The 25851-nt window shown below is 37.5% G+C and overlaps 1 protein-coding gene across 7 annotated transcripts; it reads left to right on the top strand.

The window, feature by feature from the left end:
- The first annotated feature begins 212 nt into the window (after positions 1-212).
- Positions 213-21228, top strand: SPDL1 (spindle apparatus coiled-coil protein 1). 7 transcript variants are annotated; one of them, XM_050794648.1, is made up of 12 exons: positions 298-466; positions 4808-4989; positions 7462-7638; positions 9732-9926; positions 10524-10673; positions 10774-10872; positions 10951-11061; positions 12938-13078; positions 14954-15057; positions 15446-15633; positions 17738-18083; positions 20507-21228. In XM_050794648.1, the coding sequence occupies exons 2-12, from the start codon at positions 4831-4833 to the stop codon at positions 20652-20654; spliced, it is 1818 nt and encodes a 605-aa protein (XP_050650605.1). In that variant the 5' UTR covers positions 298-466; positions 4808-4830; the 3' UTR covers positions 20655-21228. The 7 variants fall into 7 exon arrangements, with proteins under 7 accessions (XP_050650600.1, XP_050650605.1, XP_050650599.1 ...); XM_050794647.1 differs by lacking the exon at positions 298-466 and adding an exon at positions 601-819; XM_050794649.1 differs by lacking the exon at positions 298-466 and adding an exon at positions 614-741.
- Positions 21229-25851: the final 4623 nt, after the last annotated feature.

The raw sequence follows: 25851 nt of genomic DNA, 5'->3' as shown, positions 1-25851 counted from the left end.
CGATGGTGCCAAAGGTGATTCTCTACCGTCCAGCCCAGCGACACTGTTCCCCTAGAAGGCACTGTCGTTAAAAAAAAAAAAAAACCAACAAACAAAATACCAAAACACGGAAACTAAAAGCGGATACTTAGAAGACATACATGAAACCAGCCCAAGGTACAATTTGTAAGTTAAGGAGCCACGTCTGCGCCTGCGCCAAGCCCACGGCGCGCCAGTAGCTGTAGGAGGGGGCGGGACGCTGCATTGGGCGTTTCTCTTAGTTTTTCCTTTACGCGCGGCTTGGGCGGACATCTCGTGAGACGTGGGACTTCTCGCGGGAACTGCATTCAAAAAGCCCTGGCGCTTACCCGAGAACTAGCTGAGTGAATGGGCCAGCGACTGTGGAGTTAGCGTCCTGAATGAATGTGGACGCCCTGAGCTCCCATTAAGAGCCGCTGGCTGCGGCAGCAGGGGACAGGCGTGAGAGGTAGGGGCAAGGGGCCTGGTGGATGGTGGGTGTGGAGAGCGGTAGTGGGGACAGTCGAATAGGCCCTGAAGAAAGCTAGGGGCCCGGGGTCTTGGCCGAGGCCTTTAGCTGAAACACCTCCTTCCCCGGAACCCTGGGGTCCTACACACTGGGTTCCGAGCCGGTCTAATCTTCCGTTGGACCGCCTCGCCGCCCTGGATTCTGCTCAAATATGGAAGGCCGGGTCGGTTGCCGGGTACTCAAAACGATAACCGCCACTGGATCTGCGCTGTGCGGTACGGTAGCCTCTAGTCCGAACTGAGAAATGTGCTGATGGGAGATACACACTGGATTTCAGAGAGAGCGCACAAAGAGTAATATCTCACTAATGATTTTTATAATGATTACATGTTGAAATGATAGTGTTTTGAGTGTATTTGGTTAAATATGTAAATTAATTTTTCATCTGTGTTTACTTTTTAAAACCTGATGGCTCCTAGAACATTTAAAATCACGTACATGGCTCGCGTTATATTTCTGCTGGACAGCACTGCCCCAGCCGTGTGTCAGATTCTACCCTAATTGCTTTTCCTTCGTTATCTCATTTAATCCTTTCAATAACCGATTAGGTGGGTGTTAATTTTGCTTGTTTTTATAGATGATTAAACAAGACATTAAATAACTTGTCAACGTTCGTGCAGCCAGTGAGTAGTGGAGGCGGGGTTGGAACTCAGGCAGTTTGATTCCCAGAGTTTCCTATCTCCTAAATACTTAGTGTGTGCTGTATTTTTGAGAAGCAGGACAGAAAAATGGTTGCAGCACCGGGGTTTGTAGGTAGATTCTAGTTCCCATCTCACTTCGCCTCTTAACTTGCGGGTAACCCTAAGCAAGTTACCTAAACTTTCTGTGCCTCAGCTTGCATTTATAAAATGAGGGAAATACCTTCAACCTCTAGAATTTGTTGAGAAGATTGAATAAGAATGTATAAAGCACCAAGCACAATGTCTGCCACACATTAGCTGTAGCTTTTAATCAACCACGGCTCTCTCTCTTTGTAGATTGATAGGTTAACTCTTTCTCATCCATTAGATTTCTGCTGAAAAGTTACCTCCTCAGGAAATTTTTTTTTTTTTGTCCATGTTCCCTTCTACACGCTGCCCCCCAGATTAGGACAGCTCCCCCTTGTTACGCGCCCAGGTAGCATACATCTCTCTCTCTTGCGCTTATCATACTTGTAACTTGATAGTTCAATTACTTGATTTAATGTCTTTTACTAATAGACTGCAGGATTCAAGAAGACAGGAATATTGTTTTGGGTTACCGTTGTGTTGTCAGCACTAGCACAATGTCTGACACAGTAAGAATTCCAGCAAATCTTTTGAATAAATGAGAGCAAATTTTTTTTGGCTTCTCTAGGTAATGCCTGGCTGCAATGTCTTGAGGTTAACCCTATTTTTATTTTGGTGGTTGAGATGACAGTATTTACTTAACTCAGGCTTATCAAGAGAATTAGATGAGATAATATATTTGAAGCATTTAGCATGGCAAATGGTAAATCCTCAACGAATGTAAGTTATTGTAAACAGTACAACATTTAGTTGGCTGGCCCTATTATGTACAGATTTTGAAAAGGTCTTGCATTTTAGAGCAGTGACTGCCAAACTGAGATTACCTAGAACACCTTTTTTTCTCTCTTAAAACCCTGTATCTCTTCCCTTGTCTTCATTCTCAGTTAAAGACCTTGCTTCCTAATTCATTGATATATTGAAGCAGTTAAAAGGTTACTTACACACACTTCCACCACTATACCTGCATATCAGCATCTGAACTCATATACTTTGCTTTCTTTAAATGAAATATCCATGCTTCTATTAAAACCAGTCTCTACATTAAACCTCATCCTGTTTATTCAGGGACATCACTAGCAATTCTCCAGTGTCTTCTAGATCATCAGTTTTTCTTCTCCCCTGGATTTATCCCATGGCCTACAAACACTGTTATTTTTTTGCATCTTAAAAATAAACAAAAAACTCGTCCCTACTTCCTCTCCAACTGCTGCTCCATTTATCCATTGTCCTTTGCGGCCAACCTGTGCTTGCTATCTTTATTTATCTCCTACCATTTTCTCTCAAAGACATTCTAGTTAGGCTTTCACCCCCACCTGTATATCAAAACTGCTCTTGTCACCAGAGACCTCCAGGAATTCAAATTCAATGGCCAGTTCTCTGTTCTCACCTTAATTGCCTTAGCAGCAGCATCTGACATGATTGATTACTCCCACCTCCTTAATACACTGTTTATTGCCTTCTAGGACAACACATACTCCTGGTTTTCCTTCTACCCCACTGGTCACTCCTGATTCTCCGCTGTCTTCTTCCCTACCTCATAACAGGGTTCAATCCTTGGTCCATTTTTCTTTAAATATTTTTATCCTCTACAGACTGATAACTCTCAAATTTACATCTCCAGCCAAGATTCCTCTTATCATATATCCAGTTGCCTACTTGATGTAGTTCATGTTCAGAACTTGAATTCCTGATTTTCTTTCCAAAACATGATTTACATCAGTGCTTCAGCTGATGGCAGTTCCGTTTTACAAGGTGCTCAGGCCAGAAGGCTTGGAGGCATTTTTTACTTTTCCCTTTTTCACACATTCCACATTATCTTTCAGAAAATCATACTGGCCCTACCTTCAAAACCTTCACAATCTGGCCATTTCTTAACAGCCTCCTATGCTACCACCCTAGTCTGAGCCATTTCACATGGTCTCTGCTTCCAGCCTTGTTCCCCTTCTAACTAGTCAACATAGCAGCCAGAATGATCCTTTTAAATTATATCAGATCCTCTACTCCAGACTTTGGAATGACTTCCCGTGTCACCCAGAGTAGGAGCCAAAGTCCTTATGATGACCTGATTTACCCACTCCCTACTATCTCTTACCCAAATTTAGATTTCACTCCCTGGGCTTCTTCCTGCCTTAGAGATTCCCCTCTTGCTGGAACATTCTTCTCCTAAACAGCTGCATGGCTGATTCTCTCATCTTCCACCTCCTAGTTACATCACCTGTCTCTTCTTCCCAGATTCTTATTCTGTTCTATTTTTTTCTCATCTCTCCTTTCTAATTTATTAATATTCTATGACTTATTGTTTATCTTCCCCTCCTGAAATGTAAGTTGCATGAAGGAGGAGCTTATTTTTGGTCCATTTTGTTCCCTAATGAATCTGAACTGCCCAGAGTGGAACCTAGTATATGAGGCATTCAAGAAATACTTGTTCAGCGAATGACTAAATTGACTTGAAACATGGGGGAACATTTGTAATGGCCTGGTGCCCTTTGAAGGCAAAGGTGAGTTTGAGTCTTGCTTAAGAGGCTGGGACCAAATAGTAAAGGATAATTAGTAAGGTTGATTAAAGTGGAATGTTTCTATATATAATGTTTAAGTGTTTGTTCATAAATCTGGAATGAAAGCAACATCCTCTAATTCTTGTCCATATGGTTTCTATTTTTGCATACTTTTATGAATAACTAGAAAAATACTAGTGAATCTCTTTCCAAGAAAGCAGATTTAATATATACAGGAAGTTAACACTGTTGTGAAAAATTACAGACATGATATTCCTTACTTTACCTTATGAGCCTTATTCACAGCTGCCTTTTTATATTTTATTTATTTATAGTACCCAGACCTTCCTTTTCTGGCGGTATTATTGTTATTATTATTTTTCAAGACAGTGTCTTGCTCTGTCATTGGCATGATCATAACTCACTGAAGCCTGTAACTCCATCAGTTTTCCCTCCTTAGCCTCCCAAGTAGCTGAGACCACAGGGGCATGCACTATCCCCACCTTATTTCTATTGATTGATTGATTGAGATGGAGTCTTGCTGTGTTGCTCAGGCTGGTCTCAAATTCCTGGCCTCAAGCAATCCTCCCCAGCTGCTGGGATTACAAGCATGAGCCACCATACCTGCTACTATGAGGTTTCTTGATTACTTTTTTTGTTATTCCCTTATTTTTGATTATATGGATAGCGGTCCAATTATGAGACCAACTTGACCTTAACATTTAAGGAAGTTTAGCGTACAACAACTGAACAGTTTTCTGATGTTGAACTGCTTAGAAGCAAAATTAAATGTATTCTATTCCACTCTTTAATTTTTGATCCCAAATCAGTAACAGAATAGTTAGAACAGTTCTTGCTGATGGAACAAGAATGCAAATTTGACTACTTACTAGTCAGAAAGAAAATTGTAATGTTTTTATACAGCAGTAGAATTGAGTAGATATATTTCTTCTATGATTGATATTATTGCATGGAGTTTTTTGTATAAGCTTAAGTAGTTTTATTTCCTCTATTTACAGGTGGCTAAAAAAAGGAAAAGAACATGGAGACAGATATAGTCATAAATCTTCGATGCAAGCTCAAAGAGGCTGAAGAAGAGCGACTAAAAGCTGCACAGTATGGTTTACAACTTGTGGAGAGTCAAAATGAATTACAGAATCAATTGGATAAATGTCGTAATGAAATGATGACCATGACTGAGGTAGGACTCTGGACTCCTCTGTCTGTAAGAGTGTGCTTAGCTATTGAAGATTTGTCCTGTTTAGCAATTAATAGTAGTAGTAGTTTATTCTTTTCTGAAGATTTTAGATCTAGTTCCCACCCTGCCCCATCTCTGTTAAAAAAGAATGAACTAAATGAATTCCTATTATTCTTTCCAACCTAGTGTATTCAGAGTTTGAAAGATCAAGTTATCATTAAAGTTATCATTACTCTCTTTGCCAATTTGCTACCCGATTTTGCTTTGTCTGCACACTTCCTAGATGACCTTGCTTGTTTCAGACCTCTAAACATCTAAGTGCCCCATGACACTACACCAAGCCCTAGTTCTCCTCTAAAGTCTAGGTTTATGTGTTCAACTGCCCACTAACGGACTTCTCACACTTAACACAGAAGAGTAGATTCCCTGTCCATTACCCAAATATTCTTTTATGATTTTCTTTAGCTTATTTAGTAAACGTAATAGCATTCAGTTTCTTGAACACCAAAAATCTTTGGTATATAAAGATTTATATATAGTTTTGGTTTCTTTATATACCAAAAATCTAGAACTTTTAGTCAATATCTTCCCTTTATTTCTCACATTTCATTAATTAATAAGTTCTAAGAACTGGACTACAAAGCATGTATCTTTGCTACTGGCACTGTAGTCCAGATCACCATCGTTGCTCCTAGACAAGTACTGTAGCCTTCTGGCCAGGTTGCCTGCTTCCATTGTTGCCATTCATGCCATTCGTTCTTCACTTAGTGTCCAAGTGGTTGTGGAAAATACACCAAAGGTCATGCCACAGTCCTGCTAAAAACCATACAACAGCTTCTGATTGCATTTACAACAAAATCTGAGCTCTTTCCTTGGGTTTGTAGATCCCTATGTGATCTGACCCCTGCCAACCTTCTGACATCATCTCAAACTGCTTTGCCTTATTTTTGACTATACTAGTCCTCCCTTATGGGCTTTACGCCAGCTATTGCCTTTTTTTTGAGTTGTTTACCCCTCATTGCTCTTGGGTTGAGTCCTCAAACTTCAGCTTTCAGTTAAATGTCACCTCAGCAGAGAGGCCAACCCTTACTATGTAATGTAAAGTTACCCTGATTCACTCTTTTTTTTTTTCTTTTTTGAGACAGGGTCTTGCTCTGTCGCCCAGGCTGGAATGCAGTGGCGCAATCTTGGCTCACCGCATCCTCCCCCTCCTGGGTTCAAGAGATTCTCCTGCCTCAGCCTCCCAAGTGGCTGGGATTACAGGTGTGTGCCACCACACCCAGCTAATTTTTGTATTTTTAGTAGAGACAGAGTTTCACCGTGTTGGCCAGGCTGATCTTGAACTCCTGGCTTCAAGTAATCTGCCCGCCTCAGCCTGCCGAAGTGCTGGGATTACAGACATGAGTCACTGTGCCCAGCCCTCATTCACTCTTAATTATCTGCATTGCTAATTATCTCTAGATTATAAACTCCATGAGAGAGGGAATTTTGTATGCCTTGTTCACTACTGTATCCTCAATGCCTGCCACACAATTATTTCTTAAAAGAATGAATAAATAAATCTGGGTAATTTAGCAAATGCTCAGTAACATATTTAAACTTGAATCTCAACATTGTAAATATGGCAGGTAAAAAATATCTGTAACAGGTAAAAATAACTAGTGATGGCAACCTTTGTGTTTCTACATAGTACTGTTGTAAAGCAAGAACTCAGTGCCAAGTCTTAAAGGCAAGGTGAAGATTACAAATATCACTAGTAGTAGAAAATAAAACTGTTATACTTAATCATTTTGAGTCATAATTTGTCAAATTTCAGTGTTTAGCAGTTAATACTCTTTGCCTTCCTTTAAAATAAAAAGGGTTTGGAGGGGAATATTTTATCATTTTTTAAAGCTTGTTGAAAGAGTTCATACTTGTAATGTTTTTAATGTCTAAACTTCCCTGTGAGTAAGCAAAAGCCCTTTTAATTACTCCTTTTGTCTCAGCACTGCATTCATTCTGATAGACATTTTGTGAACATTTCTCAGATGACTACATTCTGAAAGTAAAGGCTAATCGAGTATTTTTTTCAACTATTTTACTACTACTACATTGTGTTCAGAGCTACAAGCAGAGCATCTCATTATCAAACTAATAATTCTCATGAGGAAAGCTGAAGTGCTGTTAAATGTTTTTTTGTTGTTAGCAGAGATTACTTGACATGTTGACATACCATGCAGCACATTTTACTTCCTCGACAGGGCACAGAAGCAGTAAGCTGTCCCTTGCATGGGTTTACCATAGTCTGGAAATACACCTCAGGGGTTTAGTAAGACTGATTAACTCCAAGGTTATTCCAGGTTTAACATGTCTTCGTTATTTGGAAAGCAGCAAATGCTTGAAATAAGAATGAAACAATTTAAGTTGAAAACTGATTATATGTAATGGCTTTAGGCTATTTTTATGTAATTGAATTGTAATTGAATCTGTTTTCAGAGTTATGAACAAGAAAAATATACCCTTCAAAGAGAAGTTGAACTCAAGAGCCGAATGTTAGAAAGTTTGAGCTGTGAATGTGAAGCTATTAAACAACAACAAAAAATGCACCTGGAGAAATTGGAAGAACAACTAAGCAGAAGCCATGGACAGGAAGTGAATGAACTAAAATCGAAGGTTGGGATATCTGTGTATTTCAGTGCAAAATATTCCATATTTATGCAACCATCTGTAAACTTTAGATGATAAAGATTTTCTTAAGTGTCAGCTTTGCAAAATAGCCAAGATCTAAGTCTTCATTATCTTAATATTGGGGGTGGGAACACTGAGATGCAAGAGTTTGTCTAAGGGACTTGTATAAATTATATCCTACTAATTAAATACAGTTATTTAATTTTGGTTGCTGGATATTTGTGAAGGTTTAGTTTAGTGACTAGCATGGCCTCCTTGCTGATAGTGAGTACAGCAGTCCCCTTGCAGAAAGCCTGGTCTCCTAGCCTTCCCTGCAGTCAGTGGTACGCTTTGTAATTCTGTAACACAGACCAGTAGTTTCTTACTAGTTAATATGCATTACAGAAGACACTTTGTTTACTGAAGATAAACTAATATATGCGATCCAGTTCTTAAAATAATTCTGTGGGAAGGTACCATTATTATCTCCATATACCAGATGAGAGAGCCAGTGTTCAGACAGACTGAGTAAATTGGACATAATTCAAGAGCTAGAAATCTCCATCTACGTTTGAACTAAGGCTGTCTGACTCCAAAGGCCGTGTTACTGAATCACTCTATGTAGTCTACCAACATGTAACACTGGCTCCATTTCAAACATAAAAGCAAGATAAATGATTGGTCAGTGGTTTTCCCTTTTTCCAGCTACCCAGTGCTTTCAGGTTGCTTCTAAGGAATCCAGAACTTTTTATCATGGATCTGCTTTGTGTATAGTCTATACTCTGACTTTTCCAGACACCTCTCTACCAAAACTTGCCTGACTTTTGTCCTCCTTTCTCAGGAGTCTGTTATCCAATTTTCAGCTTTTTGTATAGCAGCTTCTAAGATTTTTCTTTTTCTCTATACCACCTATACTATTACTTAATTTCTCATTGACTCTCTTTAAATGTTTACTGATTTTAAGAAACATCAATGAAATTACTTTTTTTTTCTTTTGAGACGGAGTCTCACCCTGTCACCCAGGCTGGAGTGCAGTGGCCTGATCTCAGCTAGCTGCAACCTCCATCTCCAGGGTTCAAGCGATTCTGCTACCTCAGGCTCCTAAGTAGCTGAGGTTACAGGTGTGCGCCACCACACCCGACTAATTTTTGTATTTTTAGTAGAGACGAGGTTTCACCATGTTGGTGAGGCTGGTCTCAAACTCCTGACCTCATGATCCGCCCCCTTCGGCCTCCCAAAGTGCTGGCATTACAGGCCTGAGTCACCATGCTTGGCCAAAATTACATATTTAAGCTTGGTTATTTTTTCCTACTATACACTAAAACAAACATGGCTATCTAAATATGCCTTTGTGTAATATATAATCATCTTGCATACCACTCTGACAGGTAATATCATCCAGCTTGTCTGAAACTAGTCGGATTTGAGGCCCTAATGACTGATAATGATGTGCTTTTTCCCCCCTCTGATTGTTATTTTTATTTTTGCAATAGCTTTCATTACCTAAACAAGAGAGTAATATAGGGAGTATTCAGCAACTGAGGTAAGGCTAATTATTATAGAGATGGCTTTTATTTTTTTTTGGTGAAGCAAAGAGTAAATTTGTGAAATATTTTGTTTTACTGATTTTCTCAAATCACTTGTGCCAAAATTTGGAGTTCTTTTCAATACCTTTTCTTCTCTTATTTCTCACATTAATTCAAGTTCTAAGAACTTGACCTACAAAACACCTATGATGCTACTGCCACTCCAATCCAGACCTTCATCATCTCTTCCCTAGACTACTGCTGTAGCCTTCTGACCAGGTTGCTTGCTTCCATTGTTTCTCTTCATGCCACTCATTATTCACACAGTAGCCAAGTGGTCAGCATCACAGTGCCTCCAGATTGCTTCTGAGGCATCCAGACCCACCCTGATTACTCATGGATTGTTTCTATGTTTATTAAACAAGGTGTGTCACTATCTGTTAAAAGATGCCTAATCTTGGGCAAATAGGAAACTGCAATAATGTCATCATTCAGTAAGTTTGGTTCAATCAGTGATTTTTTTTAGAGAGAAAATAACTTTCAATTTATGACTTTTTTTAAATTTGGCTTTAGATAGAAAAACTGAAAGTGGAATTAGATGAAGCTAGGCTTAGTGAAAAGCAGCTGAAGCACCAGGTAGATCATCAGAAGGAACTCCTCTCTTGTAAATCGGAGGAACTACGTGTAATGTCTGAACGTGTGCAGGAAAGCATGTCTTCAGAGATGCTGGCTCTTCAAATTGAGCTGACAGAAATGGAGAGCATGAAGGTAATTTTTATGGCATGTGGTTCTCAGGGTTTTCTCTTTCTTTTTCTGGCATATTTTTACATGTTTTGGTAGTAATTCTTAAGAGCTAGTTTGAAGGCTGAAACATTTTTTGACCTAATTTGCATCTAACTAATTAAAAAGTGGGATTTTTTTAGGTGGATGACTTCAATCATAATATAGCTTTAGATTGTATGATTATGTAGGGCAGCCTTTCTTTTAAATTAATGAAACCTCTGGAAGAATTTAGAGGCATATACTCTGATCCTGGTTTTTATTGTTAAGAGCCCAGTGTAAAAAGTTGGCTCAGTGGAAGCTGAAATGCATGTGAACTTAGTTTTTTTGTTGAAAGCTAAGTTTAATTAAAAATTAAAGCCTGCAATTCATAGAGGAAAAAGGGCAGTCTCTAAAATCATTTGTTTCCTTGGTGAAAAATTTAACAGTAATAGTAATTTCTGTTATTTTAGTATGTACCTGACAACTTTTGACTGGTTCTTTAGTTTTAATTTTGGATGTGAACCACAACTGAGATAAACTGAGCAGCTGCCAAATGAAAGATTATTCAAGAGAATTTCCTCCTTTTCAATTCCTATTAAATAGACCACCCTCAAAGAAGAAGTGAATGAACTACAATACAGACAAGAACAGCTAGAACTTCTTATTACTAACCTAATGCGCCAGGTAGACCGGCTTAAAGAGGAAAAAGAGGAGCGAGAGAAAGAAGCAGTTTCTTACTATAATGCCCTAGAGGTACTATGATTATAGTAACATCATCTTTTCCAATTTATCATAACTTATTTTTTTTGCTAATCTAATGTCTATTGCCTAAATTGTTTTCTTTTGAATTTAGAAAGCTCGTGTAGCAAATCAAGATCTTCAGGTACAGTTGGACCAGGCACTCCAGCAAGCTTTGGACCCCAATAGTAAAGGCAACTCTTTGTTTGCAGAGGTACTTACAAGTATTCTAACTGCTAAATTGGCATTTTCCTTTACTACCAGAACAATTAAGCATGTTAATATTTTGTAGGTAGAAGATCGAAGGGCAGCAATGGAACGTCAGCTTATCAGTATGAAAGTCAAGTATCAGTCACTAAAGAAGCAAAATGTATTTAACAGGGAACAGATGCAGAGAATGAAGGTATAGAACTATCACTATCAAAGGTTTATTAAACAAATTTTATGTCAGCATTACATGTCTGAATACATCAAAGAAACGATCTTTTCCTACAAGGAGTGTACATATAGTTATTTCTAGAACTGCATGATTTCAAAAAATCAGTTTTGAAATTAATCAAAAAATTCATTTATACTTTAAAAATCTTGGAATAAATATTTAGTAATAGTATATTTAGCAATGATTTTTTTGTTTGTTTTATTGGTTACTCACTAGCTTTGACTTAAATCTTTCTTTATGGAATAGAAGAAAGAAAAGTATTTATTTCTTATTCTTGGCCTGATGTCTTTCCAAGCATAGCCCTGGTGTTCCTACTTCAGCTGAAACTCGCTGCCTCACCATTCCTCGCTCTTTCACCAAGGCTTATTGTGGAGTGAAATTTGGATTATTCAGGGTTCCCTTTCCTTGTAGCCCCTCAAGTCAAGCACACAGACCTTTTTAATTTTACGGATTTTGTTGGTTGTCATTCTAGCCAAATAAGAGGTAGCAGAAAAATGTGGAAATTAGAAAGATTTCAGTATTTTAACCATCCTTAGAATACTGATCCCTCATCCATTGTGCCTTGCTCTACTGAGGTAGTAATTGGAATGTGGAAAGGCTTCCTTCCTTTTATTCAGATGATGGGCTTTGCCAAAGAAATGGGTTAATGATTAAACTTGGGAGTTAGATAGATTTGGGTTTGAATCATAGTTTTGTCACTTTCTAGCTCTGTGACCTTGGACAAATATTTTAACTTTCAAAGCATCAGTACCTCATCTATAAAGTGGAGATGATAGAACCCCCTCTTAGAATTGTCCTACAGTTAAATGAAAGTGTAGTAAAATACTTACCTGCTACTTGGCAAATGAGTGTTTAATGAACAACAGCTGTGAATTTTATTTCTAAGGCAAATCGTGCTGCCTCATTTCCTGAGACTCTCTCCTGTCTGGGAAGTATTTCTTTATAAATTTTCTCATATTTACTTTAGTTTTCTTACAGTATTTGTCAGGGATACTTTTAATCTGCCAATGTTGCATGATGTCCCAAACTATCTTTAGAGACTAGAAGCATTCTGAATCTTAGGCTAAGTGGGCCTAGCCTCCAATCTGAAACAGGAACAAAAAGGATATCCTTTAAAATGTTAAAAGTCATCTGCAACCTCATATCTTTGCTTGCTTTACTCAAAACTATATTTAAACTAATAGGCACTCTTTTCAACTCCAGAAATTTCCAAAAACAGAAAGAAATGCTAGGTGTAGAGTCTACTTAATTTCCCTTTGATAGCTTTGCAACTCCAGATTTGGGGGGGGCGGGTAGGTATAATTAGGTAAGTCGAGTGCTCCTCTTAAAAAATTAAAACATGGTGTATTGAAGATTGCCCCACTATCCCAAGATAGCCTTTTATCTTTGCTTTTCATGTCATTTGTGAATCTAACATTTGTGGCTGTCAGTAGCTTAGTTTTTCTCACTTAATTAAAGTTAATTAAAATTTTTGAGAAACCCATCAGAACCTTAATGAGAGCGAGTGCTTATGATAAGCAGTCTGCAGCATTTGGCCGGGCTTACTTACCAGTTCAGTGGTGTCCTTTCAGACCACAATCATGCAGGTCAGTTTTATGTTTCACAAAAGTACAAATAATTATGTTACAGACTTCAGTTATCATTCATAAGTAGTCAGAATAAGTATTCAAATGTTATGTCTACAACAAAGTTTATTATTAGATTAGAAATAGCTAATTAGTTTTGTTTCCAAAATGAGTTCAAAGTAATGTAGTATAAACTATGAATTATATCAAAAAAGTAGTTATCAGAATCTTTCTCTCACTTAATTTTATTAGAGGGGGTACTTTTATTTTTCTAGTTACAAATCGCCACGTTGCTACAGATGAAAGGGTCTCAAACTGAATTTGAGCAGCAGGAACGGTTGCTTGCCATGTTGGAACAGAAGAATGGTGAAATAAAACATCTTTTAGGTGAAATTAGAAATCTGGAGAAATTTAAGGTATGTGTAACACTTAAAAAAACACACATCCAAATTTTGATTTGAATACCTTAAAATTTGGTTTGTATTTTAAGTTTAAAATATTAATAAATATCTTGTGGGAGATACTTTGAGACTAAGTAAATGCCTGTTTCTCCTTATACTTAAACATCCATTGGTGATTCTTGCCTGAAATACAATTCTGTGATGATTGCTAAATGGGTAATTCCATCACTTCTATATTTATTAGTTGGAATTCTAATAAAGGGACAGCAAAGAAAAATCTTTTCCCTTACTTATTCATTCATTTATTTATATCAGTATAGCGCTATGGATTCTTTATTCTATGAGTTATAATCCATTGCTTGCTTTGTTTACTCTGATACTCAAATTGTCCTAGATTTGGTAGTCGAAGTGCTCTTACTTGAATACTTCCTTACTCTATGGCACAACAAGGTTTTCCTAGCTCACCTGCCCCAGCCCTGGGATTAGCATTTCTTCAAGGAACATTGGTTTATTTTAGTGGATAATGGTATTTGTGTAAGCATTTGTGTGTGTGTGTGTGTGTGTGTGTGTGTGTGTGTGTATATAAGAATTCACCCATGTTTTCTAATACGTGTGTGGTTTCATTTTTTACATTTAAATATCTGATCACCACTGAAGTTTATTTTTGTGTATAATTTGAGGTATAAATCTAATTTTATCTTCCTATAAATAAGTAGGCACTTGTCCCAGAGTCATTTGTTAAAAAATCGATCTTGAGCCCAGTGATTTGAGTTGACACCTTTATCAATACATCAGGTTTCCATGTATACTTGAGTCTGTTTCTAAATTTTCTGTGTATGCCATTGGTCTGCTTCTGTGTGTGTCAGTACCACACTGTTTTATTAATTATAAAGGCTTTAAAGTATGTTTATCTGGTAGGACTATTTCCTTACTATACTTTTTAATTTTCAGTGTTTTCCTGCCTATTTTTGAATGTTAGTTTTCATTTACAAACATCTTGCCTAGCACCAAAAAAAGCTTGTTGGCTTTCTATTAAAATTGCATGCAATTTAAGATTTTATAAATTAACTTAGGGAACATCGATATCTTCATTAACCTCCTAATGAACTAAAGTTTATAAATGACAAATTTTTGTAAATGTTAATAACCTCTTAGGCATTCTAAATTATAGCCATTAGTATGTCATAAAATCTTAATTAAGTTTACAAAATTTTATTTCTGTGTCTTATAAAAACTGTTGAAAGAACTACAAATTTGGTTAAATTGGCAGCCTTATGTGTTCCATCAGTGGGCTCAGAACTGTACTTTGAAAATTATGGCCTTAAATCGGGAATTTTATTTATAACCTCTGAAATTGTTTCAAGTTTTTAAGCACATTTACCTTTTTTATCCCACTAGAGAAATGTATAGTTTCCATCAGTCTCAGAAGAGTTTGCACTACATTCTTGCCTGGGGTGGGGGGAAGAACCTCAGAAGAGGGGGACACCAAATATAAATGTAAGGCTCTCATCTTTCTTTCATATTTTTCCAGTTTATGGTTTTGTTACAAAGGCCAGAATTCAATCCAGCAGGCATTTATTTTTCTATTTTAAAAGCCAGGAGAGGGAAGGAAGCCAGAGCATATAGGTAAGGCTAGAAGCCTAGGCCTTGGAGTCAGATTTGGGTTCAGATCATCTCTTCTTGGTTTACTTTCCTCTGCATTTGGAGCCTGTTTCCTTATCTGTAAGAGAGGAATGGTAATTATTTTACCTACTTCAGAAGGCAAATAAGTTAAATGGGTAGTTCTTAGCGTAGTACACGCCAAGGAAGTGATGGTGCCGTTACTAATAAACATAACGAACTTTATTTGTTGTTTATTTTAAGTAATACAATTTTTTTTGCTTTTTTAAGAATTTATATGAAAGTATGGAATCTAAGCCTTCAGTCGACTCTGGTGCTCTGGAAGATAACACCTATTATACAGATTTACTTCAGATGAAGCTAGATAACTTAAAGTAAGTGTCTGGGTTGGTAGATGGGAAGATGGACCTGTCACTTGCTTATAATAGTGGTGTCAGTGACTACAAGTTTTTTTTGAAATTGCCAAAGGAGATTTTCCAAAAAGAAAGGTAACAAAAATATCTTTGTGCAGATATTTATGCATGAATACATTTGAAAGAGTATTTCCTCCTTGTCTGTTTCCTTTCAAGATTGCATGAGTATTTTTTAAATTTAACACTACTATTGTTAAGGATTAAATTGTTTATTTTTTCTTTGTTACTAAAAACCCCAGAAAAATGTATTTTTAACTAAGAGTTCAAATATGCAGTGAAATATTTATACCCCTACACTTATTATATGCTGTTTTAATACTCGTTGGTTCTCCTTTTTTTATTATCATAGCAAAGAAATTGAAAGCACTAAAGGTGAATTGTCCATACAGCGAATGAAAGCATTATTTGAGAGCCAACGGGCTCTGGATATTGAGCGAAAACTTTTTGCAAATGAAAGATGCCTCCAGCTTTCAGAAAGTGAAAATATGAAACTGAGAGCTAAACTAGATGAATTAAAACTAAAATATGAACCTGAAGGTATATATGTCTCATATATTTTTGTCTTTTAAATCATGAGTAATCCTGAGAAATTATACCAAATTTTTTTTTACTGTAGTTTTATGCAAATCCTATTTACAAACTCATTTGTAGTTATATACCTATAGTTAATAAAGCAAATTTATTATGTAAAATGTGTAGGAAAATTCAGAGAGAACTGGATACTGGGTGTGCATGAATATAACATGTATCCTTTTTGGATATCAAAATTCATCATACTGTATAGTAGAAACTTGAGATTTGAGACTTTCCCATTTTAAGATTACAGTATTTTATGTCATACCTCATAGTTTAATTATGTTGAAGCAGCTGATGTTTGGAAGCTATACAAGGTAGGACTGTTTTTAGAGAATCTAAAGTAATGGAGACTTTAAGAAGGTGGGTCTTTATCTCTGCCTCTGATGGAAGTCTGGAGGAGGCCTTCCAGGACTGGGAAAGCACTCCATGGTATCCAGATTTCAGGTTTCTTGTGTTTGTTGGTCTGCTGCCATCCCGTTGAGCAGAATTTAGTCATGCAGCCTCACCTGCGGACAGGAAAGGCTGAGAAATGCAGTCTTGATTCTCAGGGGCCATGTTCCTCACTAAATATTGGTAATTATTTTATTAAAGAAGAACAGTGAGCCAGGTGTGGTGGCTCATGCCTGTAATCCCAGCTCTTGGGGAGGCAGAGGCGGGAGGATAACTGTGCCCAGGAATTTGAGATTTGCTTGAGCAATATAACAAGACCACATTCTCCCCCAAAAGTAGGGGGAAAAAGGAAAGAACAGTGAAACATATTAGGAAACATCTAGCAAGTCTAATGACTGAGCTAGAAAGTAGCCTAACCATACAGTCTCTGCATCTTATATACTACAGAGAGTGAAGTTTACTGTACATAAATTCAAAAACAAAAGGCCAAGTGTGAAGGAGTGTAAGAATGTGATGGTTCTACAACACCCCTTCCCTGAAAGAGTGTTACGTGTTTTAGGTTAAGGATTCTCAACAAGTTTTTGTCCTTGCACTCTGCACATGCCTCAGTCTCTCATATTGTCTCAGTGAACTGCTATGATTCTCAGCGATAGTGGGGAGGTTGCCAAAATTTGGAAGGTTTTTACACAATTTTAAAAGGCTTCTCTTGCTCTTACTCTTTGTTTTTCTTCCATGATTCTGATAGGCTCCCCTGATTAAGAATTATCCATTATGAATTTCAAACATCTGTTGAACTGAACACTGCAAATAGACAAGAGGCAGGGTAGTGAATCCTGATAATGTGGGTTTCAAAGGAGCAGTGCCAGAAAAGGGGAAATCGTGGTCTAAAAGCAACAATGTAGAGCAAAACCAGCAACCCCTTGTGCTACCAGGGTTCCTCAGACTCCACGAACATTTGGATTTTGAAAATGAAACACATTGGTAATGGGCATAGGGAAAAGCTATCAGAGCAGTGGCTGTGTGTATGACCTGCTTAGATAGAATGATATTAGGCCATGAGGATAGAAGGCATTGCAGTAGTCTTTGATGAGACATGATAGGATTGGATTAGGGAAGTATCCATCATAAAAGTAGTCCGATTCTGCTTATATTTTGTAGGTAGAGCTAGCAGGCATATATTACCAATATTCAGAAAGTTTGGCCTATTCTTACCATTTCATCCTTCTAACACACAATACCAAGTGAAGTGGGTGCTTTTAATCCCCATTTTACAGATAAAATGAAGCTCAGAGAGGTTAAAAAGACGTGGCTGTCAAATACGAGTATTAGAATTTGAACCTGGACTCTGCCACTGCCTCTTCATCTCCACCCTGAGATCTTAGGAACTACCTTTATCAAAACACCAGGAGAGAATACTGAAGCCTTCATGCCTAGAGTCAAAATGTTGAATTCCCAAGGAAAAATATATAGCCAAATAAACTTTAAAATATAGAGTTTATATAGATTCCATGATAAAGAATAAAAGGTAGAAACAAACGATGCATTTCAGTGAGGAGATGGTTTGATTTTAAGAGAAGTGAAAAAGGTATACGTATAACTAGTTCTGGCTTCTTGTGTTGATTGTGTCTTTGTTTTCTTAGATTTTTTTCTTGTCCCCACTCATTTTTATTCTCAGAGACAGTTGAAGTGCCTGTACTGAAAAAGAGGCGTGAGGTGCTGCCTGTGGATATTACCACCTCTAAAGATACATGTGTCAACAACAGTGCTGTCGGGGGAGAAGTTTATCGATTACCACCTCAGAAAGAGGAGACACAGTCCTGTCCTAACAGTTTAGAAGATAACAACTTGCAATTAGAAAAATCAGTTTCTATACACAAACCAATAGTCAGTCTCTCTCCTCACAAAAATCTGCCCGTGGATATGCAGCTGAAGAAGGAAAAGAAATGTGTGAAACTCGTAGGAGTTCCAGCTGACGCTGAGGCCTTAAGTGAAAGAAGTGGAAACACCCTTAACTCTCCCAGGTCAGTGTCCTCTTTTCCTCCAGGCAGCCAGCAGACCTCTCCATCTCTCCTCTCTCGCTGCATGAACTGTGCTGTCTGTTTCTTTATCTACTTTCTTACTATTGCATGCAGTATAATTCCTCAATTTCATCTACCTACCTTCAACTTTTCCAGAACTTTAAGAAAGACTAAACTGATTGCAAAGGGAAAGGACTCCTGAATAAGGGAATCACGTTAAAAAGTTACATGTTTCTGTTTCATGAAAGGAAATATCAGTCTTAACACATCTCTGAATGTTTTATCAGTTTGAATAAATGTTCTGTTATTTTTCTCCTGGTTCAAGCATGGCCATGAAAGAAAAATCAACTTACTTTCTCAAAGGGCTTTCTGGTAGTCTGAGACATTTCAGCCTTCTGGAAAACTTAGGTGAATTTTTTATGTCTTTTGAAGTTGTTTATCCTAGGCTTTCAAAAATGGGCTTGAATACTTATTTTGACATTTTTACATATCAAAGCTTTTCATTGTTTCCAAAACTTGAAAGCCTCTAGTTTCTGCATAATTGAGTTTTTGACTGAAAGAAATAGTGTCAGATATGTGTGTCTGAAGGAATTAATGTCCCAAGGGCTTTGTCCTTTAAAAATAATCGAGGTCAGAAGGTAAGAGAAAGTGAATGGAAGGGAAAGGTAAGTAGGAGTGGCTGAGGCTCGAGTTCTGCATGTGCACAGCAGAAGAAGCAAATGAGGAAATTGGAGAAAGTGAAAGATGGAGGATGCATGCAATGGAATTGTTAGAGGCATTTAAAACAAGTATCTAGACATTCAAAAAGATGTGCCAATAGCTAGCCTGGATTATCTCATATGAAATGCAATCTTGAAGGTGCTACTAGGGCTACATTAGTCTTAGAGAGTAGAGACAGATTAATAAGACATTTTACTAATGTGCATTTGAGTAGAGAGAGTAAGACACAGCCCAGTGTAAAAGGGCTTCCTTATATGTTTTATCTGATTTCTTTCCAAGTCTTCAGTGCTACTAAATGTAATACTCAACAGTAAAAGCACTTTAACAATGTTAGCTGCTATTACTATAAGGGATAGTAATTTATTACTCCCTCCTTGGAGTTTTATATAATGTTATAACCTCTGAGTCACATAAAATAAAAGCTTACTATTCTTAAGGAAAAAATAACTTCAAATGAGTATCTACCACATACACATGGTTTCAAAGAGTTCTGAAATGAATCCAGCAGATTATGCCTGTGTATATGTATGTGATGCATTGTATAAACATCCTTGACCACTGTATATTTCTGGAGGTGAATTTCCAGAATTGATAAGTGCCAGCCTTGCTATCTGTATTGTCTTCATTCCTTTTTCTGCCTTTTTTTGCTTGATAAAAATTACTTAAGCAAATGTATGTGGCTAATTGACTCAAGTAGCACGTTGGAAACTTTTTGTCTTGTTAGTTAAACAAAAAATAAAATACCACAAAACATTTGTGTGTGTGTGTGAGTCCATCTGCTAACTTCAAGATGTTTCCAACTCTTTGTTTTCTGCATGTTTAACTTAGATACACAATCCTAAAATAATTTTGGTACAATAAATACGGCTTTTATTGGGAACTTTACTGTTGTATGCTTTACAAAACTAATGAGTGTTCTTGTTGCTAAGAATCTTTACATGCCTTTAAGAATATCTCTCTACTATTTATTTTTTCTTTATTATTCTACTAGTTGAAACTCACTTTTTTAATAAGAAACAAATAGACATCTATTCATGCAGCTCAAGATTCCATGTTATTTTTGTCTTGCCTTTTGTATGTCATGTTAACGTTAAAATATTGCTGTAACATTTCAGTTTTTGTGTTAGGTGTGCTTATCTTGATAGGGGCCCTGTCATATGTTAATTCTTTAATTTAGGCCTTGCCATGACTTTTTAAAGATACTCTTTAGTCTTAAATAATAATCGGCCCAGCGCAGTGGTTCGCCTGTAATCCCAGCACTTTGGGAGGCTGAGGCAGGTGGATCACGAGGTCAAGAGATCGAGACCATCCTGACCGACGTGGTAAAACCCTGTCTCTACTAAAAATACAAAAATTAGCTGTATGTGGGAGTGCACACCTGTAGTCCCAGCTACTTGGGAGGCTGAGGCAGGAGAATCGCTTGAACCCGGGAGGTGGAGGTTGCAGTGAGCCGAGATTATGCCACTGCACTCCAGCCTGGCGACAGAGTGAGACTCTATCTCAAAAAATAATAATAATTGAACCTATTGATACAAAAAGACTCTTTTAGAGAGCCAGTGACTTAATATTCTTAACAGTATTAGAATCAACTATATTTTTTTTCCTTGAATACCATGCCTCATTGGAGGCCCATTATACTGGGGGTTTGTTTCTTCCATCCTTCATAACCACATTTGAATTCAGAGTGGATACTTTAATGCCTGTAGGTTAGCTGCTGAATCAAAGCTTCAAACAGAAGTTAAAGAAGGAAAAGAAACTGCAAGCAAATTGGAAAAAGAAACTTGTAAGAAATCACACCCTATTCTATATGTGTCCTCTAAATCTACTCCAGAGACCCAGTGCCCTCAACAGTAAAGACTTTTCTTTAATAAGAGTATGGTACCACTTGCCTCAAAAGTTACTGTGGTGCTTAAGATTGTCTTTATCTGACATATATCACCTTCTGGGTTATTTATTCATTGTGCCAGGACCTGGCATTTTCATGTTCCTTTGACCAAGTGTTCAGAATTTGCTTGACTCTAACCTGAAGAGCTTCTTAAGTGATGACCCTTCATGGAGCTTCTGTGGCAGTGAATAAACTGTTAACTGAAGGCAAATGTTATAATTAATGTATCTATTTGCTGCATTGTATATGGATTAAATAATAAAAACACTTAAGTAATCTACCTTCAGAGCCATGTATTTGAGAACACTCAAATCATTATATTTTCCTATGTACTTTTTTTTATAAACTTAGCCTTAAACTGTTGTAAAAATAGGAAAGTTGTAAACTATGTTGTAAAAATAGGAAATGTGGCTAAAAAATATACATTATATTGTTTCAGGATTTTGTCAGTGTTTAAAGAACCGATGTTCATCTTTGTATTTATATACATGATTTAAATTGTGTCTAAAATTTTAAATAAAACTGCAATGATTTATCCTTAAATTTCTTACTCTGTATAGGTAACAGGATGTTATCAAAAGGGAATAAAAAGCACTTTGGGAGGCTGAGGCGGGTGGATCGCTTGAGCGCAGGAATTCGAGACTAGCCTGGGCTACGTGGCAAAATCCCGTATCTATAAAAAAAATATAAAGAATTAGCTGGGCATGATGGTGCACACCTGTTGTCCCAGCTACTCCGGAGGCTGAGGTGGTAGGATCCTCTGAGCCCAGTAAGGAGGCCGAGGCTGTAGTTAAGCTGTGATCACACTACTGCACTCCAGCCTGGGCAACACAGCAAGACCCTGTCTCAAAAAAAAAGGGGGGAAATAAATAAGGAGAAAAAATAAATGTCAGGAATTCTTAATTCTCTTATGTATAGTTTTATGTATAATTTTATGGTTAATTATGTGTACATATACAGATGGTCCCTGACATAATAATGGTTTGACTTAATGATTTTTCAACTTTTCAGTGATACAAAAACAGTATGCATTCAGTAGAAACTACTTCAGGTACCCATATGACCATTCTGTTTCTCACTTTCAGTACCGTACTCAATAAATCACATAAGATATTCAACACTTTATGATAAAATAGACTTTGTGTTAGATGATTTTGCCCAGTAGTAAACCAATGTAAGTGTTCTGAGCACGTTTAAGGCAGGCTAGGCTAAGCTATAATGTTCATTAGGTTAGGTGTATTAAATGCATTTTTGGCTTAATATTTTCAACTTATGATGGGTATATCGAATTATATAACCCCGTTGTAGGTCAAGGAGCATCTACATATATATATATATATATATATATACAGATAGATAGATAGATATATATTTAATTGTAAACTTCCCAAATACTCTTTCATTTAAATGATTATAGTTTTACAACTTAATTTCATATATTCTATAGGTAGGAGAATTCGGGCTTTCCAGAGAAATAGAATCAGTAGGGTGTGTTTGTGTGTATAGAGAAAAATTTATTTTCAAGAATTGGTTCACATGGTTGTGGGGGCAAGTCCAAACTTGTAGGGTGGGCCAGCAGACTGGAGACCAGGGAAGGGAAGAGCTGATGTTGAGTTCCAGTCCGAAAGCCATCACACTAGAGACCCAAGGAGATCACTGCAGTTCAAGTTCAAAGGCTGTCTGCATCAGAATTTCCCTTTGCTGGGGGAGTTGAGTCTTTCCATCTAGGACTTCAATTCTTTGGATGAAACCCATTCACATTAGAGAAGGCAATCTGCTTTAAGTCACTGATTTAAATGCTGATCTCATCCGAAAACATCTGCACAGAAACGTTCAGAATAATGTTCAACCACGTATCTGGGCACTCTGGGCCAGCTAAGTTGACATTCACAATGGGCATCTCTTCCAATTAGTCTATTGAAGCTGCTGCTCATGCCTGTAGTCCCAGCACTTCGGGAGGCTGAGGCGGGTGGATCACCTGAAGTTGGGAGTGAGACCAGCCCGGCCAACATGGTGAAACCCTGTCTGTACTAAAAATACAAAAAAAAAAATTAGCTAGGCATGGTGGCTCATGCCCGTAATCCCAGATACTTGGAAGGTGAGGCAGGAGAATCACTTGAACCTCGGAGGCGTAGGTTGCAGCGAGCCGAGATGGCACCACCGCACTCCAGCCTGGGTGACAGCGTGAGACTCTGTCTTCAAAAAAAAGAGTCTATTGAAACATAGATAAAAAGAAATTAAATTACATAAGCTTGTTTATAAGTTAACATAAATTACTACATAAATCTACATAAATCAATAAACTTGTTTGAATTTTCTGCAAAAAACATACTCTAAGCAGAATATTCATATTAAATATTAAATAATATGTCTTGCAAAAAGAAGCTGAAGGCACTAGGGAACTGCATTAGTCCCTTCTCATACTGCTATAAAGAAATACCTGAGACTGGATCATTTATAAAGAAAAGAGGGTTAATTGGTTCTTGGTTCTGCAGGCTGGTAGCATGGCTAGGGAGGCCTCAGGAAACTTCCAATCAGGTGGAAGGCGAAGGGGACGCAGACACATCTTCACGTGGCTGGAACAGAACAGAAGGGCCTGGTGCTACACACTTTAAAACCAAGTTTCAGGAGAACTCACTATTACAAGAAAGGAAAGGGGGACATCTGCCCCCATGATTCAATCACCTCCCACCAGGCCCACCCTCCAACACTGGAGATTACAATTTGAGATGAGATTTGGGTAGGAACACAAATCCAAACCATATCAGGAACAAGTATTTTCAAGCTGAGGATATCAAATGAGTGATCATATTCACACAGCATATTAGAGAATGTAGATCAATTCCTTCCAACATGAGCTGTGTGCTAGGGATACAAAACCAAGCCCTTAAAACTCACAGTTTAAAACACCCACGTAGATGAGAAGTGGTAGTGGTGGTGTTACTAGTAATTGTTTTATCTGAAATTTGAATCAACCTAATGTGCTAGGCACTCTTCCAAGCCCTTTCATGTATTACCATGTTAAACCCTCCCAACATCTCTGAGCTAGATATTACAGTTACTGCCATTTTAAAGACGATGAAACCAAAGAGGTTAAGTTACTCATCCAAAGTCACAGGTGCTCATAAATGATGAAAAAATTAGATGAAAAAAATAGAGGTTATAATGACATTGTGTACAAAGTGCTATAGGAACAGAGAGAGGGAAATGAAACTGCCTAGGAACATTAGAGATTTTTGTCGTCTCCAAGAAGAGGTTGTTTAAGAAGTTTCCTGAGCCAAATAGAGAATAGCACTACAAGTAGAAGAAATGGCTCCTCAAAACATAAAGGCATGAAACGACATTTCTAATTCAGCAAACTGAAGACTTAGAAATGACTGGAAGTTTAGGACTTGTGAATAGCAATCAATAGTAAATTAAATCTGAATAAATTACAAGCAACATTGCGAAGAGCTCAAATTTGGGAAATCCTTTTACAAACAAAAACACAGACATAAACAAACTAAGCAATTGTGATTGAAGGTTGAACAGGGATGACAAGGGAACCTTATCCATCTAGCTTCTGCCTTCCCTCCCTTAGAGACAGGTATTCTATTGAGTCTTGAGTCTTCTAGGAATGTATTTTGAAAAATCATCCCTGTAAGTGATGGGAAGCAACTGTTAATTGATATTAGCAAAATAGTGCCATCATTCAATTTATTTTTAGTAAAAGTCCAAGAACATAATAGAAAATAAATATAGAAAAAGATTTAAATGGAGGCAGAAAAAAAAAAAAAAAAAGACTAGTTTGACCATTTGATAGTCCAAATAGGAAATGTAAGCACAAACTGAAACAGTCGTAGTGGGAATATAGAATGGTAGTTGGATTCAAGATACGGTTTAAGCAAAGCAAAGTTGTCAGGAGTTGTTGACAAATAAGATGTGGGACTCTGATGTTAGTGGATACATAGTGATCTGAACAGAAAACAGAAGAAGTAGAGGTATTTCCATTTTGATGAGCACTTTTATTCAAGTACCCAAGGGGTATACAAAAATAGGTCTGTTTAGCAAATCTTTGTTTTTGTAAGGAAAATGTAAGACTAACTTATTACCCTACTCCAGTAGGCACATTTTTCCCCATTATTACTCAAAAAGTGACCTTGTTGGTCGAAAGTTTAAAATCATAGCCTTGATTTGTTCAGTTTCCACTATTAAACATAGTGAACCCTTAGTATGGGCCTAGAAGGAAGGTAGCAAACCATTTGTTAATGTGTGTTGTCTCCCCAAGTAAGGCATTGGTGGAAGGGAGCTAATGTTTACTGATTTGTTAGGTGCTTTACCTGTTATGCCTCTTAATGTTACATAGTTTAGCATAATGGTCAAGATTGTAGTTAGATTATCTGAACCCAAATCTCACCTCTTCCATATAAATGTTAGACTTAGGCAAGTTTATGACGGAAATAGTTTGTATAGATACTGCTTTTTTAATATTTTAATTTTTTTATAATTACATACATATGTGGATCCAAAGTTAAATCTACAAAACAAAGTGTATTTAAAGAAATATAGCCACCTAACTTGGCCTATCTCATATCTAAGGCCTTGAGCCTCTTCTCCTCTAAGCAGAACCAGTGGAAGCCCATTAAATGCATCTCCACCCAGAGCCAGAAGCTCAGCCTGGCCAACATGGTGAAACCCCATCTGTATCAGTCAGGGTTCTCTAGAGGGACAGAGCTAATAGGAGAGATAAAAAGGGGAGTTTATTAAGTACCAGCTCACGTGATCACAAGGTCCCACAATAGGCTGTCTGCAAGCTGAGGAGCATAGAGAGCCAGTCCAAGTCCCAAAACTGAAGAACTTGGAGTCCGATGTTCGAGGGCAGAAAAGGTCCAGATGGGAGAAAGATGTAGCCTGGGATGCTCGGCCAGTCTAGTCTTTTCACGTTTTTCTGCCTGCTTTATATTCTACCTGCCCTGGCAGTTGATTAGATGGTACCCCTAGATTAAGGGTGGGTCTGCCTTTCCGAGCCCACTGACTCAAATGTTAATCTCCTTTGGCAACACCATCACAGACACACTCAGGATTAATACTTTGCATCATTCAATCCAATCCAGTTGACACTCAGTAGTATATACTGAGTAGTATAGTGGTATAATGTAGTATATACTACATTAGTATATAAAGACA

This window comes from Macaca thibetana, chromosome 6, assembly GCF_024542745.1.
Source record: "Macaca thibetana thibetana isolate TM-01 chromosome 6, ASM2454274v1, whole genome shotgun sequence".
NCBI lineage: Eukaryota > Metazoa > Chordata > Mammalia > Primates > Cercopithecidae > Macaca > Macaca thibetana.
This window is presented reverse-complemented; position numbering and strand designations above follow the sequence as displayed.

What these genes read in the sequence shown, in the direction of transcription:
- SPDL1 (XM_050794645.1), top strand. Translation starts at nt 4,831, where the DNA reads ATGGAGACAGATATAGTCATAAATCTTCGATGCAAGCTCAAAGAGGCT. An exon ending in TGAATGAACTAAAATCGAAG is followed by an intron (nt 7,639 to 9,731) that starts GTTGGGATATCT and finishes ATTTGGCTTTAG; the next exon opens with ATAGAAAAACTGAAAGTGGA. An exon ending in CTTACTATAATGCCCTAGAG is followed by an intron (nt 10,674 to 10,773) that starts GTACTATGATTA and finishes TTTTGAATTTAG; the next exon opens with AAAGCTCGTGTAGCAAATCA.